Raw genomic sequence first — 21,719 nt, 5'->3', positions numbered from 1 at the left:
AGCATCGGGGAACCCGGAGGAGCAGGTAAGTGGATCCAATTAGTGTGTTGCCTGCTACGATCGCGCGGGAAACCCACTAATTTTACCGGGCGCGTTTTCAATGCGGTTACTGTCTCATTTCATAATATCAAAGAGTGTAATCGGTGCAGTAAAACCTTATGATTGATGTTTGTCATAATTTAACAGCATGTAACGCAAATTAGTGTTATTGCTAATTAAAGTGGCAAAGGTGCCTGTTTGTCATGATATTCCCCCTATAATTTATTACTATATTTAAATAAATTGTCCGAGGAAAAATATTCTAATTATTAAATCCACCTTTCAGCTAAAAGTTTCTAAGTTTGATTTGGTATAGTAGATCTGACCATAGTGTTCCTTGATAATCACATACCTCATCACTTAATAAATGTGCAGTGATTTCATTACAATTGTTAATCCTGTAGTATGGTCAGCATTCCACATAATGGTGCAGAATTCACTAATCAGTGGTTTCCACCATGACAGCTACTGTCAGCAAAACAACAGACTAAAACAGAGTAAAATAAACTTGATGATCTTCATAGAAAATGGAGGGAAAAAGCATATACTTTGGAATGATCTTAAGATGTAAGTTCAACCCCAGATATCAAATAATGGCTATAGATACTTCTGGTGTTCTGTCTCTCATTGAGACTGCTACCATGTAATCACTCCTAACCCCCCATTATTCTCTTACATATTCCTTGAAATTAGGCTCTTTACGACCCCCAGGTAAATCTCGGGGGTGGGTTGGGGGGTGGGGAAACAGAATGGGAGGAGAGGGGGTGGGAGTGCGATCACGACCCGGCAGTGGACATCAAGAGAACCGTGCAGCCGGGAGGAGTACTCCTGTGTCACTAAGTGAATCACTGAGCACAGGGAAGCCAGAAGATGAATGTTTGGGAGTGGAACACGATGACGCTGAGTGGAGGCATTGAAGTTGGCAGCCTTGGCAAGACAGAGCATTTGTGACTTGCTTAATTCTGATGTGCACTACAACTGACTATTATGGCTGAAGTCACTTATCACAATTTGGAATGAGCCAGTGACATAAAGGTTTAGTGCAGTGGTCACCTTCTCAGTAAGTGCAGTCCTAGCTGTGGATCTGGTCTGCAGTTCTGGCTGCAATGGTGAGCGTAGCTCTTCTTGGGCATCAAGACTGAAGTGAAGCCTCCTTCAGCTTAACTCCAGAGAGAAATTTGGAAAGAACCTCCTAGGTCTGAAAACTCTATGAGTAGAGTATCTGTGAAAGGCTCTGAATCTTCGCTGATGCTGCCTTATTTGATGGGCTTCCCATGGAGCAATTTGCTGCTCCCTTTCCTTTTCTCCTTCCACCATATATATATATTTTTAAAAATGGAATTCCCCTTGGCCACCACGTTTTGCCACCTTCAGAGATTATATGCCAAATTATCCTGGCTGACAATTCTCTCCAAGAGGACTTGGATTTGAAGTTGATGGCTTCAGATAAAGAGGGCAAAACAAATTTTACAGAAAGATGCCGGTAAAACAAAGCTATGGGCAAAAACCTTCTCCTGCCACATAGCTGTTGTGGTGTCTTTCTAAGACTCCACTCACTCCTCTATCTTGGCAGCCATGACTGCCTTATACAGGCACTTCTTAGAAAGAATTCAGGGTGGAAATGCCGGAATTGAGGACGAGTGACATCATCCTGTCTTAAATCCCTCGCTTACTTCTTACTGGACGGATGCTTCTATCTCCTGGGACACAGTTCACACAGAGGGGAATCCCAGCACATTCAGCTTCCCCCGCAAAAAAAAACACCACCAATTGCTAGATCCACAGAATTTTGGGGCCATTGTGTGGAATTGCATGGTCCATCAACAGAATTTATTTTCTCATAAGTCGTTTTACAAACTGCATCCTAGGTGACACACATTATAGCACCATTTAAAAAAATTAAATCAAGAGTGTAAAAGGTCACAGACATCGGGATATATCTGGAAATGTTAACAGGAACACTAAACATGATTTAGTGCAGTGCAGGAACAAAATTCCTAGCTATTATAGACTGGTCACTGATAGCCATCAGTGAAAGTAACCACTGCATTCCTTGTCCTCCACATTGGACATTAAACTAAATTATAGACAATCTGGACTGCTCTAATTGCCAGGTGACTTTCTCTAGGTCAACGTTATTGCACATACATTATGTCCATTTATGTTGCTTTCCCACTACTATCTTGTTGATGCACGTCACCGAGTTGTTCAGATGAAACCAGTCCTAAATCACATCCTAGTGAACTTGGCATGTACATAAAACAAAGCAAGTACTGTACAGAATGCATGCAGTAGCTTTCTCCTGACAGTACTCAAGACCAAACACTTAAATTCAATTAGTGTTTAGAAAGAAAACTGTGGATGACTGTTACACAATTTTCTAAACAATGACTAGTTCTGTCACTCGTTTCAACAGTACTTTGATATTAACTCAGACATTGATTTTCATGCCTGGTTCAGGTCATTCTTAGGGACTGTTTATTTTTCTAATTACAGGTATTCACATTTTTCACTGATTATACACAAGATTCATCACGCACATCGATCAATGTTGCCAAAAAGAGTAGTAAGCCTGAGGATTGGGAGGGTTTTAGAAATCAGCTAAAGGTGACCAAGAAATTGATAAAGAGGGAGAAAATTGAACATGAGAGTAATCTAGCAAGAAATATAAAAACAGATTGTAGGAGTTTCTACAAGTATATAAAAAGTAAGAGATTAGCGAAAGTAAACGTGGGTCCCTTAGAGGCAGAGACAGGAGAAATTATAATGGGGAGTAAGGAAATGGCAGAAACGTTAAACAAATATTTTGTATCTGTCTTCACAGTAGAAGACATAAAAATCATACCAGAAATAGTGGGGAACCAAGGGTCTAATGAGAGTGAGGAACTTAAAGTAATTAAGATTAGTAAAGAAAAAGTACTGGAGAAATTAATGGGACTAAAAGCCAACAAATCCCCCGGACCTGATGGCCTACATCCTGGGGTTTTAAAAGAGGTGGCTGCAGAGATAGTGGATGCATTGGTTTTGATCTTCCAGAATCCCTAGATTCTAGAACAGTCCCCATGGATTGAAAGGTAGCAAATGTAACCCCGCTATTCAAGAAAGGAGGGAAAGAGAAAACAGGGAACTATAGGCCAGTTAGCCTGACATCAGTAATAGGAAAAATGCTAGAATCCATTATTAAGGACGTGGTAACAGGGCTCTTAGAAAATCATAATATGATTAAGCAGAGTCAACACGGTTTTACACAATTTCATTGACAAATCTATTAGAGTTTTTTGAGGGTGTAACTAGCAGGGTAGATAAGGGGGAACCAGTGGATGTAGTATATTTAGATTATCTAAAGGCATTTGATAAATTGCTACACAAAAGGTTGCTACACAAGATTAGGACTTATGGATTGAGGATTGGTTAACAGACAGAAAACAGAGAGGAATAGACAGGTTATATTTGGTTTGGCAGGTTGTATCTAGTGGGGTGGCACAAGGATCAGTGCTTGGTCCTGAGCTGTTTACAATCCATATCAATGACCTAGATGAGGGGACCGAGTGTAATGTATCCAAGTTTGCTGACAATACGAAGCTTGGTCAGAAAGTAAGCTGTGAGGAGGATGCAAAGAGGCTGCAAAGGGATATGGACAGGTTAAGTGAGTGGGCGAGAAAATGGCAGATGGAGTATAATGTGGGGAAATGTGAAACTATCCACTTTGGTAGGAAGAATAGAAAAGCAGAATATTTTTAAAAGATGACAGACTAAGAAATGATGGTATTCATAGGGATTTGGGTGTCCTTGTACACGAAGCACAGAAAGTTAACATGTAGGTACAGCAAGCAATTAGGAAGGGAAATGGTATGTTAGCCTTTATTGCAAGAGGTTTGGAGTATAAGACTAAAGAGGTCTTGCTGCAATTATATAGGGCTCTGGTGAGACCACATCTGGAGTATTGTGTGCAGTTTTGGTCCCCTTACCTAAGGAAGAATATACTTGCCTTAGAGGGGTGCAACGAAGGTTCACTAGATTGATTCCTGGGATGGGAGGGTTGTCCTATGAGAAGAGATTGAGTAGAATGGGCCGATATTCTCTGGAGTTTAGAAGAATGAGAGATGATCCCATTGAAACGTATAAAATTCTAAGAGGGCTTGACAGAGTAGATGCTGAGAGGCTGTTTCCCCTGGCTGGAGAGTCTAGAACTAGTGGTCATAGTCTCAAGATAAGTGGTCAGCCATTTAGGACTGAGATGAGGAAAAATGTCTTCACTCAGAGGGTTCACTCTTTGGAATTCTCTACCCCAGGGGGCTGTGGATGCTCAGTCGTTGAGTATATTCAAGACTGAGATTGATAGATTTTTGGACACTAAGAAAATCAAGGGATATGGGGATAGGACAGGAAAGTGGAGTTGTGGTAAAAGATCAGCCTTGATCTTATTGAATGGTGGAGCAGGATCGAGGGGCTGTATGGCCTACTCCTGCTCCTAATTTTTATGTTCTTATTTAGCAAGAAATAAACTATTGCTCAACATTCAGCTATTTACCTCTAGAACTTAAAGGAAAATAAGTTAAATGTCATAGAATGTTACAGCACAATATTTTAAAAAGACACTTATTCATGTAACTGACACCATGTTGTGAGCGTTAAAGTTGTAAATCCTGCTCACCTGTTTGTTCTCCATACCCTTTAATAGTCCTCTTTTTCAAGCAACTAACTAATTCTCTTTTAAAGAAATCCATGGGCTCTGGTACAAGAACAGTTTATAGCTGGGAATTTCACATTTTAACCACCCTCTGTGTAAAGAATTTTTTTTCTACTTTTCCCTTTAAATTCTTTTTGTGCTTATCTTAAGTTTCCACCCTTTTTGTTACCACCTTGCCAACTTCTGTCATTTTTCACCTTATCGTAACCCTTCGAAATCTTGAAGACCTCTATCAGGTCACCCTTTAACCTTCTCACCTCTCATCAAAAAAGTCCTAACTTATCAAATCTCTCTTCATAACTGTAACTCTGGTAACACCCCAGTGAATCTACACTGTACCTTTTCCACTGCTTTTATACCCTTCGTACAATGGGGTGCCAAAAACTGCACACAAGATACTCCAACTCAGCCTAAGGTCTTGTACAAGTTCAACATTAACTCCTTGCTTTTGTATTTGATATCTCTAGATACAAAACCAAGGGTACCATTTACCTTTTTTATGGCCATATCTGCTTCTGCCGCCACCTTTAATGGCCTGTATATCTGCACAGCACAGTTTCTCAGCTCTTCTCCTCCCTTTAAATCTTATGATTTAGGATGCATTCATGTTCCCTATTCTTACTTCCAAAATGCTTTATTTCACCTTTTTCTGCACTGAACTTCATCTGCTACCTACCCTGTTAGCCTATTTTTATCCTCTTATAGCTCCTCATGGGTGGTAATCTCAGGATTACTATGCGAGTCATGTATTAATTGGCATAGGGATAGACAGATCAAAAAGGTGAATGTGTGGCTGAAAGGCTAGGGTGGGAAGGAGGGGTTCCATTTCATGGGACACTGGCACCAGTACTAGGACAGGAAGGAGCTGTAACACTGAACCGGAATGGGACCGGTGTCCTAGTGGAAAGGATAAATAGGGTGGTCGATAGGCTTTAAACTAGCAAGGTGGGAGAAGGATCTGGTAGCAATAACAAAAGCCTAAAGATAAAAGAAACAGGAGGTGAGTGTAAAGGTCAGACCAGGGTAAGGAATAAAGATAACATAAACGATCAAGGAACAAATAGAGTTATAGGACAGAAGTATAAAAGGACTGTTAAAAATAAAATAAAAGGAATAACTATTAAAGATGAATTAAACTGCCTGTACAGCAATCTACACAGTGTCCAAAATAAAACAGGGGAACTGGATGTGGTGAGAAACCAGATGTAGTAGGAATAACTGAAACATGGCTACATAAAGAGCAGGATGGGGAACTAAATATTGCCGATTATAACATAATCAGAAAGAATAAGGATGGAAGAAGGAGGGGGAGGGAGTGGAGTAGCTGTACTAATTAGAGATAACATAATGGCAGTGGAGGAAAGGGACAAAACTAACAGAAGGATAGAAACAGAATCCATATGGATTGAAATAAAAGACAAGAAGGGATCGATCACACTAATAGGAGTATACTACAGTCCACCAAATAGTGGAAAGGAGGTAGGGGAAGAAATATATAAGCAAATATGTGAAATAAGTAAAGGACATAGAATAATAATCTTGGGAGATTTTAACTACCCCCAAATAAACTAGCAAGAAGAGGTAGGCAAAGGAGTACAGGGAATGGAATTATTACAATGTGTGCAGGACTCCTTTCTTACCCAGTATGTAAAAAGCCCAACAAGAGAGGAAGCACTGCTGGATCTAGTAATGGGAAATGAACCAGGACTGATAAGAAAAGTAAGCATAGGGGAACATCTAGGCAATAGCAAACACAACATAATAGAGTTTAAGATAAAGATTAAAAAGGAGATAAGTAACACAACGGCCAGAGTAATAAGTTGGAAAAAAGCAGATTTTAAGGGGATGAGAATGGAACTAGGGAAAATAAACTAGAAAAATTTACTGACAAACAAAGAAATAGAACAGCAATGGGAAACATTTAAAACGGTGATCAATAGAGTCCAGGAGAAATATATCCCACTCAAAAGCAAAAACAAACTAGCCAGGAATCACACACCATGGATGAATAAAGAAATAAGGGCAACACTGAAACTAAAGAAAAATACATACATTAAGTAAATAGACAACAAAGGAGAGGATGACAAAAGGGAATATGAAAAGGTTAAGAAAGAAGTCAAAAAAACAATTAGGAAGGCAAAGAGGAACTACGCAATTAAATTATCAAGGAATATAAAAAGAAATCATAAAGGTATTCTACAGACACATAAGTAATAAAAGAAAAATCAGAAAAGGGACAAAGCCACTAAGGAAGACACACAATAAACTCACAGGTAATGATAGCGAAATGGCAGAAATATTAAATAATTACTTTGCCTCATTATTTACCAGGGAGACTAACATAATGGGCATAACATTAGAGGAAGAGATCAAAAAAGATATAAAAACATTTAAGGTAGAAAGAGGAGAGATAATTGATAAACTAATCAAACTTAGAGAGGATAAAACCCCTAGTCAGGATAGATTGCATCCGTGCACATTAAAAGAAGTTTGGGAAGAGGTAGCAGAGGCATTACTATATATATATATATATATATATATAAATTAATTTGAAAAGGGAATAGTGCCAGAGGATGGCGGACAGCTAATGTTATTCCTAAATTAAAAAAACGAGATTGAACAAGTCCAGGGGATTATAGACCAGTTAGCTTAATGTCGGTGGTAGGAAAAATAATGGAATCTTTACTCAAAGATGTAATAGAAAAACATCAGAAACCAAAAATATAATAAAGAATAGTGAGCACGGATTTCAAAAGGGAAAGTCATGCTTGACCAACCTTATTGAATTCTTTGAAGAAGTAACAGAAAGGGTGGACAAGGGTAATGCAGTAACTGTAATATATTTGGATTTTGAAAAGGCCTTCGATAAGGTACCGCATAGTAGATTCATGACTAAGGTCAGAGCGTGTGGAGTCAGGGGACAGGTAGCAGAACGGATAGCAGGCTGGCTACAAAACAGAAAACAGAGAGTAGGGGTTAAGGGTAGTTACTCAGATTGGCAAAAAGTGGGAAGTCGTGTTCCATAAGGATCATTGCTGGGACCACAGTTGTTCACCATTTACGAAAACGATTTGGACTCAGGGATCGGAAGTACAATTACAAAATTTGCAGACCACACCAAATTGGGGGGGTATAGTAATGCTGAGGAGGACTAGCAGAATGTGTGTGTAATTGACAAATTAATTTCAATATAGATAAGTGTGAGATGGTACATTTTGGCAGGAAGTATAAGGAGGCCACATACTCCTTGGAAAATAAGAGTCTAAATGGGGTGGAGGAGCAAAGGGATCTGGAGGTACAGATACACAAATCACTAAAAGTAATGATGCAGGTTAATAGGGCCACAAAAAAAGCAAACATACCACTGGGGTTCATTTCTAGATGGATAGAATTGAAAAGCAGAGAAGTCATGTTAAACTTGTATCGAACTTTGGTTAGACCACACTTGCAGTATTATGAACAGTTCTGGTCTCCATATTATAAAAAGGATATAGAGGCACTGGAGGATGTGCAAAAATTATTTACTAGGATGATGGCAGAACTGAGAGATTATACCTATCAGCAAAGATTGACGAGGCAGGGACTTTTTTCTCTAGAAAAGAGAAGACTGGGGGCTGACCTGATCGAGGTCTTTAAGATCATGAAAGGGTTTGATAGGGCAGATGTAGAGATGATGTTTTCATTTGTGAGGGAGACCAGAACTAGAGGCCATAAATATAAGATAGTCACTAATAAATCCAATACGGAATTCAGAAGAAACTTCTTTACCCAGAGAGTGGTTAGAATGTGGAACTCGCTACAACAAGGAGTAGTTGGGGCGACTGGCATAGATGCATTTAAGGGGAAGCTAGATAAACACATGTGGGAGAAAGGAATAGAAGGATATGTTGTTGGAGTTAGATGAAGAAGGGTGAGTGGAGCATAAGCACCGGCATCGACCTCTTGGGCTGAATGGCCTGTTTTTGTGCTGTACATTCTTTGTAATTCTATGTAATTCTATGTAATAATCTTTCACAATCATCATCACAATTTGCCATAACTCCAATCTGTTGTGATCAGCAAATCTTGTGTTATAATGTCAGACATGAAAGTGTTTTGCTTTTTACTAGAACAGTAAGATTAGTTGTGCATCTGATTTGTTTTCAAAAATACCTTAATTATCCATTAGAGTGAACCAAAAGATGATGAGATTTTGGGGAGGGGGGAAAGAGAACTTCCAGAAGGCACTCGCTGGAATTTTCAACTACTGCAGGGGCGTAAAAACGGGCAGTAACAGATCGGCCACCCATTTTACATCCCTCCCCTCTCCAAGTTGAAAGTTCCACCCATGTATCCATATAGCTGACACCATGTGGTAAAGACTAATGCTACATTTATACTGCAGCTATCAGTCTCAGTATGGGTGCATCAGGCAATACCCCAGTTACACATGCACTGCAGCAATTCAAGAAGAAGGGCCACATCCCTTTAAAGGGAACTAAGGATGGGCAATAAATGAATCCTCACCATCATCACCCACATCCGAAAACAAATGAAGAAACAAATAAATAAATTGAGTAGAAGGTAGGCCAGACTTGGGGATCAAGGACCAATGGTTATCTGAATGCACGGAGCATTCATAACAAGATAGATGAATTAGTTGCACAAGTAGAGATAAATGGGTTTGATCTAATAGCCATTACTGAGACATGATTGCAAAGTGACCAAGGTTCAGAACTAAATAGTCCAGGGTACAAGATGTATAGAAAAGACAGGCAGAATGGAAAAGGAGGGGGTGTAGCCCTAATAATAAAGGATGACATAAGGGCAGTGATGAGAAAGGATCTTGGCTCAGAAGATCAGGAAGTAGATTCAGTATGGGTGGAAATAAGAAATAACAAGGGGCAGAAAACATTGATGGGAGTAGTTTATAGACCCCCTAATAGTAACAATACCGTTGTGTAGAGTATTAATCATGAAATAATAGGCGCTTGTAGCAAAGATAATGCAGTAATTGTGGGGGACTTCAATCTTCATATAGACTGGGCAAATCAAATTGGCAAAAGTAGTTTGGAGGACGAGTTCATGGAATGCATTCGAGGCAGTTTCCTAGAGCAATACGTCATGGAACCAATCAGGGAACAGGCTATTTTAGATCTTGTATTATGTAATGAGACAGGGCTAATTAGTAATCTCACAGTAAGAGATCCTCTGGGGAAGAGTGAACATAATATGATAGAACTTCACATTGAGTTTGAGAGTGACGTACTTAAGTCAGAAACTAGAGTCTTAAGCTTAAATAAAGCCAATTACATAGGTATGAGGGGCAAGTTGGCTAAGGTAGATTAGGAAACCAAATTAAAGGGTATGAAAGTTGAAAAGCAATGGGCAAACATTTCAAAAAATATTTCAATATTCTCAACAAATATACATTCCATTGAGAAATAAAAGACCACGGGAAAAGTGATCCACCTGTGGCTAACTAAAGAAGTTAGGGATAGTATTAGATTAAAAGAAGAGACCGATAATGTTGCCAAGAAGAGTAGAAAGCCTGGGAAGTGGGAGAGTTTTAGAAACCAGCAGAGGTCGACCAAAAATTGATAAAATGAGAGAAAATAAAATATGAAAGTAAACCAACAAAAAAAAAACGGATTATAAGAGCTGCTACAATACGTATAAAGGAAGAGAGTAGCAAAAGTAAACGTTGGTCCCTTACAGGCTGAGACAGGAGAAATTATAATGGGGAATCAGGAAATGGCAGATCATAGAATCATAGAAAAGTTACAGCACGGAAGGAGGCCATTCGGCCCATCAAGTATGCGCCGGCTCGATGCAAGAGCAATCCAGCTAGTCCCACTCCCCCGCCCTTTCCCCGTAGCCCTGATTTTTTTTCCTTTCAAGTACTTATCCAGTTCCCTTTTGAAAGCCATGATTGAATCTGCCTCCACCACCCCCTCGGGCAGTGCATTCCAGATCCTAACCACTCGCTGTGTAAAAAAGTTTTTCCTCATGTCACCTTAGGTTCTTTTGCCAATCACCTTAAATCTATGTCCTCTGGTCCTTGACCCTTCCACCAATGGGAACAGTTTCTCCCTATTTACTCTGTCTAGACCCTTCATAATTTTGAATACCTCTATCAAATCTCCTCACAACCATCTCTGTTCCAAGGAGAACAACCCCAGTTTCTCCAGTCTATCCACATAACTAAAGTCCCTCATCCCTGGAATCATTCGAGTAAATCTTTTCTGCACCCTTTCTAAGGCCTTCACATCTTTCCTGAAGTGCGGTGCCCAGAACTGGACTCAATACTCCAGTTGTGGCCAAACCAGTGTTTTATAAAGGTACATCATGACTTCCATACTTCTGTACTCTATGCCTCTTTTTATAAAGCCCAGGATCCTGTATGCTTTTTGAACCACTTTCTCAACCTGCCCTGCCACCTTTAACGATATACCCCCAGATCTCTCTGTTCCTGTACCCCTTTTAGAGTTATGCCCTCTAGTTTACATTGCCTCTCCTCGTTCTTCCTACCGAAATGTATCATTTCGCATTTTTCCGTGTTAAATTTCATCTGCCATGTGTCCGCCCATGCCACCAGCCTGTCTATATCCTCTTGAAGTCTATCACAATCCTCCTCACTGTTTACTACCCTTCCAAGTTTTGTGCCATTTGCAAATTTTGAAATTGTGCCCTGAACACCCAAGTCCAAGTCATTAATATATATCAAGAAAAGCAGTGGTCCGTGGGGAACGCCACTGTACACCTCCCTCCAGTCTGAAAAACAACTGTTCACCACTACTCTCTGTTTCCCGTCCCTTAGCCAATTCTGATGCATAAAACAAATATTTTGTATCTGTCTTCACAGTAGAAGACACAAAAAACATATCAGAAATAGTGGGGAACCAAGGTTCTCATGAGAGTGAGGAACTTAAAGTAATTATTATCAGTAGAGAAACAGTACTTGAGAAACTAATGGGACTAAAAGCTAATAAATCCCCTGGACCTGATGGCCTACTTCTGAGGATTCTAAAAGAGATGACTGCAGACATAGTGGATGCATTGGTTATGGTCTTCCAAAATTCCCTAGATTCTAGAATGGTCCCAGCGGATTGGAAGGTAGCAAATGTGACATTTGCTTTTTGAGGATGTAACTAGCTGGTTAGATAAAGGGGAACTAGTGGATGTCGTAAATTTGGATTTTCAAAAGACATTCGATAAGATGCCACATAAAAGGTTGTTACACAAGATAAGGGTTCATGGGGTTGGGGGTAACATATTTGTATGGATTGAGGATTAGTTAATGGACAGAAAACAGAGAGTAGGAATAAACGGGCCATTTTCAGGTTGGCAGGTTGTAACTAGTGGGGTGCCGCAAGGATCAGTGCTTGGGCCTCAGCTGTTTATAATCTACATTAATGACTTAGATGAAGGGACCAAATGTAATGTATTCAAGTTTGCTAATGATACAAAGCTAGGTGGGAAAGTAAGCTGTGAGGAGGACACAAAGGGCTCGATTTTACCACCCGCTATCGGGTGCGTTCTCGGCGGGGGGGCCCCAAAAATCGGGAAATCCCGGCGCGGGACCGGATCGCGCCTCGATCCCGCCCACTTCCGGGTTCCCCGCTGACGCGCCGGCGTGCGCGCACAGCCCCCGCTGGTGGGAATCCCGCAGGCAATTAAAGCCAGCGGGATGCCACTTGACAATATTTAGTTTGGTATTTCAGATCATTAACTGGCCTGATTAAGGAACTATGTGGGATTTTTGATCAACATGGGACTGTTTCCCACTGTGGCAGCTGCAAAGGTCCATTTGACAGGTGGGGGGGGGAGACCCTCACCCATTGCAGGAGGCCACACTGTCACTTGGGACAAAGTTTGGCCTCCACCACCCTCCTCCTGGCGGTCAAAGTCACCAACCTGCACACTTACCCCGGGGTCCGGAGACATGTACCTACCTTGCGGACCCCCTCAGATGTACATCTTGCGGATGGGGGTCGCCGTAGCTGCAGTCATGACCTCCTCGGAGGGCGAACAGCATCACCAGCCTCACCAGCCTCGCCATCCACGCCGTCCACCTCTGACACGTGGAGCTCCACAACAGAGTGCTGTGACACATCCACCTGCACAGCAGGAGGGAGGGCAACCACAGAGAGAGATGCGTCGCAGAGGGCACTACCCTCGCCACAGGTTCCACAGACCGAGGCTCAGCCTCCTGTACCTCTCTGAGCAGCAGTGCACACGGAGGCTCAGAGTCACTCGACATGTAGCCGTGGACATCTGCAGCCTCTTTCATGCCGAGCTGCTCCTGGCTGGCCCATGCACCATCTTCCTACCTGTCGCTGTCAAAGTCACCACTGCCCTCCCGAACTTCTCCTCCGCAGCCTTCCAGGGTGCAACCGGGGACATCGCCGATGTCTCTCAGTCGTCTGTGCAGAACAGCCCTGCAAATACACCTACACCCATTCTGCAGTGACACAATGGGTGGCATCAGTGGTGGGTCCTCATAGTCATACCCAGGAGCGGGCATTATTGCACAAACCAGACAGGATTCGCGAAGACATGGCAATAGTGGTGCCAATATAATGTGTGATATGAGTTGTTCTGACATTCAATATAAGTAACAACCATGACAAACCCTCAAACACCCTTGTGCATCCCCTTCATGCTCACGACACGTTTGCCTTACGCTGCCTACTGCACATATGTGATGCATGCCCTGTGGCTGCAGCACAGGTAGTGGCAGGTTGAGTGAGGCTGGCCGTGAGAGAGATGCACGAGAGGGTGAGTATGGGATCGAGCCATGAGATTGTATGAGGATTGGGTTGCGTGGTAGTGGCGGGGTGAGTACTGGCGAGGTGAGTAGGTGCAGGTAAGATGAGGATGGGGTTTGAGTGGGTGTGAGGGGTGATGTGACAGAGTAGTGTTGGCAGTGCCGAAGGGGATGTGGGGTGGGGGCAGTGATGTGGCAGACGGAGTGTAGGGGAAGAACTACGTGTACTCACTGTGGCTGACCTACTGAGGTCATTGGAGTGCCTCCTGCACTGTGTGCAGGTGGGCGATATGTTGGTGGCGCAGGTGACCCCCTCTGCCACCTCGAGCCAGGCCTTCCTGGTGGCGGAGGCGGGCCGCTTCCTCCCGCCCACTGGGTGGAAGATCTCTGTCCTCCCCCTCCTCCTCACCCCATGTATTGATACCTGGGGTGAGGCATCATCAAACTGGGAGCAGCCTTCCCCCTGGGCTGCTCCATGCAGTCATCTTTGCTATTGGTTGCAGCATCTGTCAGTGGAGGACTGCCCCTTTAAATAGAGCGCCTCCAGCTGACAGATCTTACTGCGCATGTGCAGCCCACCCGACGCGCAGATCAGCAGTGGGGAACCCGGAGGAGCAGGTAAGTGGCTCCAATTAGTGGTTTGCCTGCTACGATCGCGCGAGAAACCCACCAATTTCACCGGGCGCGTTACCCACGTGCCCGCTTGCCCATCCGCCGGGAACCCGCAGCCCTGCTAAAATCGGGCCCAAAGATTCTGCAAAGGGATAAAGACAGATTAAGTGAGTGGGCAAGAAGGTGGCAGATGTAGTATAATGTGGGGAAATGTGATGTTATTCACTTTGGTAGGAAGAATAGAAAAACAGAATATTTTTTAAATGGTGAGAAACTATTTAAATGTTGGTGTTCAGAGATACTTGGGTGTCCTCGTACAAGAAACACAAAAAGTTAATATGCAGCTACAGCAAGCAATTAGGAAAGCAAATGGAATGTCAGCCTTTATTGCAAGGGGGTTGGAGTTCAAAAGTAAGGAAGTCTTACTACAATTGTACAGGGCTTTGATGAGACCTCACCTGGAGTACTGTGTATAGTTTTGGTCTCCTTATCTAAGAAAGGATTATACTTGTCTTAGAAGCAGTGCAGCGAAGGTTCACTCGATTAATTCATGGGATGAGAGGGTTGTCCTAGGAGGAGAGATTGAGTAGAATGGGACTATAGTCTCTGGAGTTTAGAAGAATGAGAGGTGATCTAATTGAACCATATAAGATTATGAGGGGGTTTGACAGGGTAGATGCTGAGAGGTTGTTACCCATGGCTGGAGAGTCTAGAACTAGGGGGCATAGTTGCAGGATAAGGGGTCGGCCATTTAAGACTGAAATGAGGAGGAATTTACTCACTCAGAGGGTTGTGAATCTTTGGAATTCTCTACCCCAGAGGGTTGTGGATGCTCAGTCATTGAATACATTCATGGCTGAGATCGATAGATTTTTGGACTCTCGGGGAATCAAGGACTATGGGGATCGGGCAGGAAAGTGGAGTTGAGGTCAAAGATCAGCCATGATCTGATTGAATGATTGAGCAGGCTCGAGGGGCCGACTCCTGCTCCTATTTCTTACGTTCTTATGTTCTTATGTTCCAGATTTGGGACTGATGCACGGCAGCGAAGCAGTGTAACTAGGGATCAGGGTCAGGAGTACACATGTGGATCCAGGACAAGTTTAGATACAATATCAGTGTTAGTTATGAAAGTAGTAACTTGTTAAAATAATACTGATTGAAAAATAAACATGAGAATAATCTTTAAATGAATGTACCTAAAATCGAGTGGTCTTCCTCTAAGGTCAATCCTCCACATCCAATTTCCTCTATGAATTGCACCCAGGTAATCCAATCCGCCCAGGCACAGGAACTGGAAAATCTGTCTCCATGTATCACCCAGGAACCTTGGTAAAAATTTTCCTTAGAAATTCTTGATTTCCTTAAAGATGCAGCCTTCCTACTCCAGTACTTTACAAATGATCACTTCTCTAATGCACCATGTGAGACATCTGTTATGTGAATATTTTTATATGTATTGTATTTTGGCACAAAAAAATTGTGATTTATCGATTTTTTAACGTTAAAATACAATACACACCTGCAGCATTAAACCAAAAGAAAACTCGTGTGGGAGTAAAAGGGCCAATATTAGTGAAATCAGATACAATAATCAGTCTCTGGAACATGAGGCAAGACAGGAACAAGAACTCACCTATCTCCAAGGAGTATTCTGAGCAGAAACATGCAAGTCACTCAGTGATGGCACAGTCCATCAGGTCAATGTCAGTGAAAGTAGAGTCTTGGGGCTTGAAGTTCCAATCGTCAAGGTTATCCATGTTTTCCTGGCCAAGGTTTGCTGCAAAAAACAAAATGAATATAAATGTTCCCTTAGAAATGAGCTGCTGTTGCTTTGACTATCCAGTTAACAATGTGAGATGGCATTGTGGTAGAAGATGGGAGCAGGGAGAAAGGAAGGGATATTGTTGGCATACTAATTTATATGGATGGAAAATCAGGCAGGCTCCATAATGGGCATGCGATCCACACTACCCGATTTTATTCTATGTGTTCCACCCAGGTAATTATTTAATGACCAAACATAAAAGAGAAAACTCTTCCCCTATATGTATTATATCAAAGGTGTAATTTTCTGACTTTGTGCTCCTGGCAGACAGCCTCACCGGGTTACCCATTAGGCCATTGAAGCCCGCTAGAGGCTTGTAACTAAAGCCCACGTCTGACAATGGCTTGGGCCTCCTGGCAGCAACGGGGCAGGCAGTGGGCCTACTCCACCCACTGCCCACCCATTATCCCCCTCAAGTTAAACTTGCCCCTCATAGGTTCACTTGGCAAACAAGCTCCAGAGATCAGCATCCTGGCAACAGCAACATATTTAGAAAAATAAAATCACACAAGACCTGAAATTCAATTGACCTGCCATCATAATTGGCGGGAGACCAGTGGATTCCCCAGGGAAATGGTGTAAACGGCTGAAAGTGGCCACTTACATCATTTACCTGGGGGTCCCACTGGCCTGAGTTACAGCGCAAGGTCAGTGGAAACTCCCATGGAATTTCAGGAACACAATCTCCATCAGTGCTCCACAGTTCAAGTGAGCAAAGCTCTAACTGAAACCAACACCAGTGTTAGATCAATAATAATCCCTTCAAATATTCTGGCTTGCTCTACAGTTTTTTTTCTGTATATTTTTAAAGCCATCTTTAATTTAAATCAAGTTACTTTCCAAACTGAACCTTCTTTGGCTCCGTACATGTTGATATCAAAGATATATTTTCTGTTATGAAAACAAATGCGAAAAGTAATGTATTAATTCAAAACCAGACTTTGCCATCAGAATAAGCCAAAGCATATTCAAAACAATTCTGGGGCCCCAAAGTATTTGTTGCAGGTGTATCATGCCTTTGTCAGTTATTATACAAAAGGTGAAACTCCTGTCCTCATCACATTTAACTCCATTTCCATTGTCAGTAGTTGGGAAGCTTGAAATACCCATACAACGTGACAGCTCTGGAGGTTTGATCAAAGATTAACTTCATAAATTGAATCTAATTTTTATTAACGATCTTTTCAAAATTCCATGTATTTCCACATATACATTTCGAATGCAGTAACACCAACGTGCACACCAATCTCACAAGTCAAATTGTGGTAGAGAATAATAAACAATTAATTTTCATTGCATACCAGCAATATTGATGATTCAAGCTTATGACCCTAAAAATTGCTGTTTGTCCTATTAGTAAATGAATTCTTAATGCATTCGTCATTCATTCGCCACATTTCTGCAGCTCAATCACACCCTCACCTCCACCTTTGATGGTCTTGTCCCCAATAAAACCCTTACTCTCTCTCAACCTGGTTGTTCCCCCTGGTATGGCCCCATCTCCGCTCCCTTAAGTCCAAGGGACACAGACTTGAAAGTTTATGGCGGACAACTGGTTTAGCCATTCATCACCAGATCTGACTGGACCACATAAAGCACTAACGGGTCCTGCTCTTCCCTGCTAAAACTGCTCACTATTCCAGGATCATCCTGGAATGCAAAGATAATTCCTGGCTTCTCTTCTCCACTACAAACCGTCTTCTTAAACCCTTCTCCCCTGCCTCCTCCACCCTCACCTCCAACAGCAAGTGCGAGGAACTCATGGACTTCTTTGTCACTAAGATTGAGACCATCCATTCAGCTGCCTCTGCCGCTTCCCTCCCTTCCCCTAGCCCACCAAGCCAAACCTCCGCCAAGGTTTCCCCCTGTCCTAGCCCTGAACGCACATCTTTCTCTAGTTTCTCTCCTATTTCCCCTCACACCCTCTCCGAGCTCATTGTGTCTATGAAACCCACCTCCTGCTCCCTTGACCCTATTCTCATCAAACTGCTGACCACCCAACTTACCTTCCTGACCCACATGCTAGCTGATATTGTTAACGGTTCCCTTCCTCAGGTACTGTCCCTCTCCTCTTCAAATCTGCCGACATCAACCCCTTCTTCAAAAAACCCTTAACCCCTCTGTCATTGCAAACTACTGCCCCGTCTCCAACCTCCCTTTCTTCTCGAAGGTCCTTGATCGTATTGTTGCCTTCCAAATCCACACCCATCTTTACCACAACTCCATGTTTGAACCCCTCCAATTGGGTTTCGGCCCCTGCCATAGCACTGAGACGGCCCTTAGCAAAGTCACAAATTACATCCTATGTAACTGTGACCATGGTAAACTATCCCTCCTCATCCTTCTCGACCTGTCTTCAGCCTTTGACACGGTTGACCACTCCATCTTCTTCTAATGCCTCTCCTCCGTTGTCCAGCTGGGTAGGACTGCCCTCGCCTGGTTGTATTCCTGTCTATCCAGTCGTAGCCAGAGAATCTCCTGCAATGGCTTCTCTCCCTGCACCCACACCATTACCTCTGGATCTACTATTGGCCCCTTCCTATTTCTCATCTACATGCTGCCCCTTGGCAACATCATCTGAAAACGCAACTTCAGGCTCCACATGAATGCTGATGACACCCAGCTCTACCTCAACACCATCTCTCTCAAACCCTCCACTGACTTTCATTTGACATGCTGCTTGTCCGACATCCAGTATTGAATGAGCAGAAATTTCCTCCAATTAAATATTGGGAAGACCGAAGCCATTGTCCCCGCCACAAACTCCATTCCCTAGCTATCGACTCCATCCCCCTCCCTGGCCACTGTCTGAGGCTGAACCAGACTGTCCGCAACCTTGGTGTCCTATTTGACCTCGAACGAAGCTTCCGACCCCATATCCTCTCCATCACCAAAACCACAAGGTGTGAGCTGTGGCTCAGTTGGTAGCACCCTTGCATCTAAGTCAGAAGGTTGTGGGTTCAAGTTCCACTCCAGGGACTTCAGTACATAATCTAGGTGGATACTCCCTTGCAGTATTGAGGGAATACTGCACTGTCTGAGGTGTTGTCTTTCAGATGAGACGTTAAGCCGAGACCCTACCTGCTCTCTCAGGTGGACATAAAAGATCCCATGACACTATTTCAAAGAAGAGAAGGGGGCTTCTCCCCAGTGTCCTGGTCAATATTTATCCCTTAATGAAAATGACTAAAAAACAGATTATTTGATAATCTGTTTTTTAGTGCTATTTGTGGGACCTAGTTGTGTGCAAATTGGCTGCGGTGTTTCCCTACATTACAATAGTGAATACACTTCAAAAAAGTACTTAAATGACTGTAAAGCACTTTGGGACATCCTGAGGTTGTGAAAGGTGCTATATCAATGCAAGTCTTCCTTCCTATCTCCTGTCTCCATTGCTGCCTAGGCTCATCTGCTGAAACCCTCATCCCTCATCCATGCCTTTGTTACCTCTAGGCTTGACTCATCTATTCCAATGCTCTCCTGGCCGGCCTCCCATCTTCATCCTCTATAAACTTGAGCTCATCCAAAACTCTGCTGTCCGCCTCCTAACTCGCACCAAGTCCCGTTCACCCATCACCCCTGTGCTCGCTGACCTACATTGGCTCCTGTCTGGCAATGCCTCGAATTAAAATTCTCATCCTTGCTTTCAAATCCCTCCATGGCCTCGCCCCTCCCTTAACTCTGTAACCTCCTCCAGCCCTACAACCCTTCGAGATCTCTGCACTACTCCAATTCTGGCCTCTTGTTTATCCCTGATTTCCATCACTCCACCATTAGTGGTCGTACCTTCAGCTGCCTAGGCCCTAAGCTCTGGAATTCTCTCCATAAACCTCTCTGCCTCTCTACCTCCTTCAAGATGCTCCTTAAAACCTACATCTTTGACCAAGCTGGTCACCTGTCCTAATATCTCTTTACGTGGCTCGGTGTCAAATTTTGTTTGATAATCGCTCCTGTGAAGTGCCTTTGGATGTTTTACTATGTTAAAGGCGCTATATAAATGCAAGCTGTTGTTATTGTTTCCTGTGTTTGCTGTTTTGATGGAGGTTTTAACCCATTTATTTTAAGAGTCAACAGGGGTAAAATCAACTTCAGTGGGGGCACAAAACGGGCAGTAGTAGTTCGGCCGTCTCTTTTCCACCCCGCCCGATTATCCTTTCTACATATACAAGTAGAGCTATGACATCTTTACCATTGAAAACACCTACAACAGGTATTGCAGGTAAATGTGTACACTTTTAACAATGAGATTTACCATTGGGAGAGGTTGGCATATGAGTTTTCAATGGAACGTGCGTCCCAAGGAACAAATTTAAGGGACTACAGATTTCCAGATGTCATTGCTTTCCAGTACAGAAGCCATACTTTGGGTTTCTAAGAAGGTGTTAAGATTGGAGTCCATTTTGATTAGTTTGGCTGAGAAGGATAGATTGAGTTCACAATGCTATTCTTCAGTGATTTTTATGGAAATGATGAGCTCATCTCACTTACAAGAGAGGTGGGTAGCCTACCCCAATTTTTTGGTTTCAGATGAGGAACAGCAGGGCATATGGGAAGTAATTTTTACCTTTACCTTCTGGGCGGTAATCTGACAGAGCAGCTCAACTGCACATTGTAGAACCTATTCGATTTTGAAATCAATTGGTTGAAAATAGGGCACGTTCTACAATGGGCAGATGATCTGTTCCACCAGATTATCCCCCATGCAGTGAGCTGAAAACTACCCCATGGTCTTTGGCAACTAAGCCACCAACCGGCAATTGCCTCCAGCAGGGACAACTGAAAACTCTCTATTGTACATACTGCACGTCAGCATGGTGTGTTGGAGGTAGTGGAGGAGTTGACTCCCAATCACTTATGTTCTGGGCCTATCCCTTAGTCCAGTCACATTGAGCCACGATACTCAAGGTCAGCTCAAATACAGGTATCTCTATTACACCAATCCACTGCACTATGTCTTGGATCTTTCTCTGGACATCTCACTTGACTCTGATATGGGACATTTGATCGACCCCATGGTGTTTGCAGTGTATGATTCCATTGCAGTACTCTGGAGAAAGGTGTCAATACCATCTTATTCAGCATAGAAAGAGAATTTGTGGAAGGTGGCTCCATTGAAGATAATCAGGTATTGTCTTTGTCTTTTTCAGGCTATTTATATACAGTCTTCCTTTTGGAATTATTGTGCCTGAGGAGAGAGGATATTGTGCTTGTCTTAGTATTCTCTGTTGATCCCTAGGTGTGCTCTAAAACAGGACTGGGTGGTGCTGGGGTTGTGGAAAGCTGTGTATTTTTCTTCCCCCTCCCCACCATCTGATTATACAGCAAGGTCTCCTGAACCAAATCGTTCCCCCTTTCCATATTACTGTTTACCCATTTTCCTCCACTGGATGTGACATTCTCTTGTCTATCCCAAACACTTGAGCCTAGAAATTGGATATTCTGGTACAGGACCACAGCAAATTGGTCCACCAGTCTCATTTCTTTATTACTGGTGAACTAGAGATAGCTTGCTGGTCATGAGAGGTCAGCAAGATTCAGTTTGGTCCTTGTCCAGACTCTCACCATAATGTCTCTTGTCTTGATTTGTATGATATTTTTTGTATCATTGTTGATTGGCTCAATCTTTCCTCAAGTGTTTGACTGCTACAAACACGTACTTAAGTTTGCTGTTAATTTAATATTGCTATCTTGCTGTACATTGTGCAATGTTGACCCCTTTATTTTTTATTTTCTTCTTTATTTGTCATTTTGCTTGGGTTTTGTAATGTACAGTCAACTGCACTTGTGTACCTTGACACAGT

At 42.7% G+C, this 21,719-nt stretch overlaps 1 protein-coding gene across 4 annotated transcripts in view; it reads right to left on the bottom strand.

The window, feature by feature from the left end:
• LOC137327071 (uncharacterized) overlaps positions 1-21,719 on the bottom strand; it is a 323,001-nt gene that overhangs the window by 107,323 nt on the left and 193,959 nt on the right. For all 4 annotated transcript variants that reach the window (XM_067992511.1, XM_067992483.1, XM_067992492.1 and 1 more), the window contains exon 6: positions 15,727-15,870. In XM_067992511.1, coding sequence (XP_067848612.1) covers positions 15,764-15,870 — 107 coding nt within the window. In that variant the 3' untranslated portion in view covers positions 15,727-15,763. The remainder of the gene's footprint in view (positions 1-15,726; positions 15,871-21,719) is intronic.

This window comes from Heptranchias perlo, chromosome 1 (genome assembly GCF_035084215.1).
Source record: "Heptranchias perlo isolate sHepPer1 chromosome 1, sHepPer1.hap1, whole genome shotgun sequence".
Taxonomy (NCBI): domain Eukaryota; kingdom Metazoa; phylum Chordata; class Chondrichthyes; order Hexanchiformes; family Hexanchidae; genus Heptranchias; species Heptranchias perlo.
The sequence above is the reverse complement of the archived record's forward strand: the minus strand, read 5'-3'. Positions and strand labels throughout refer to the sequence as shown.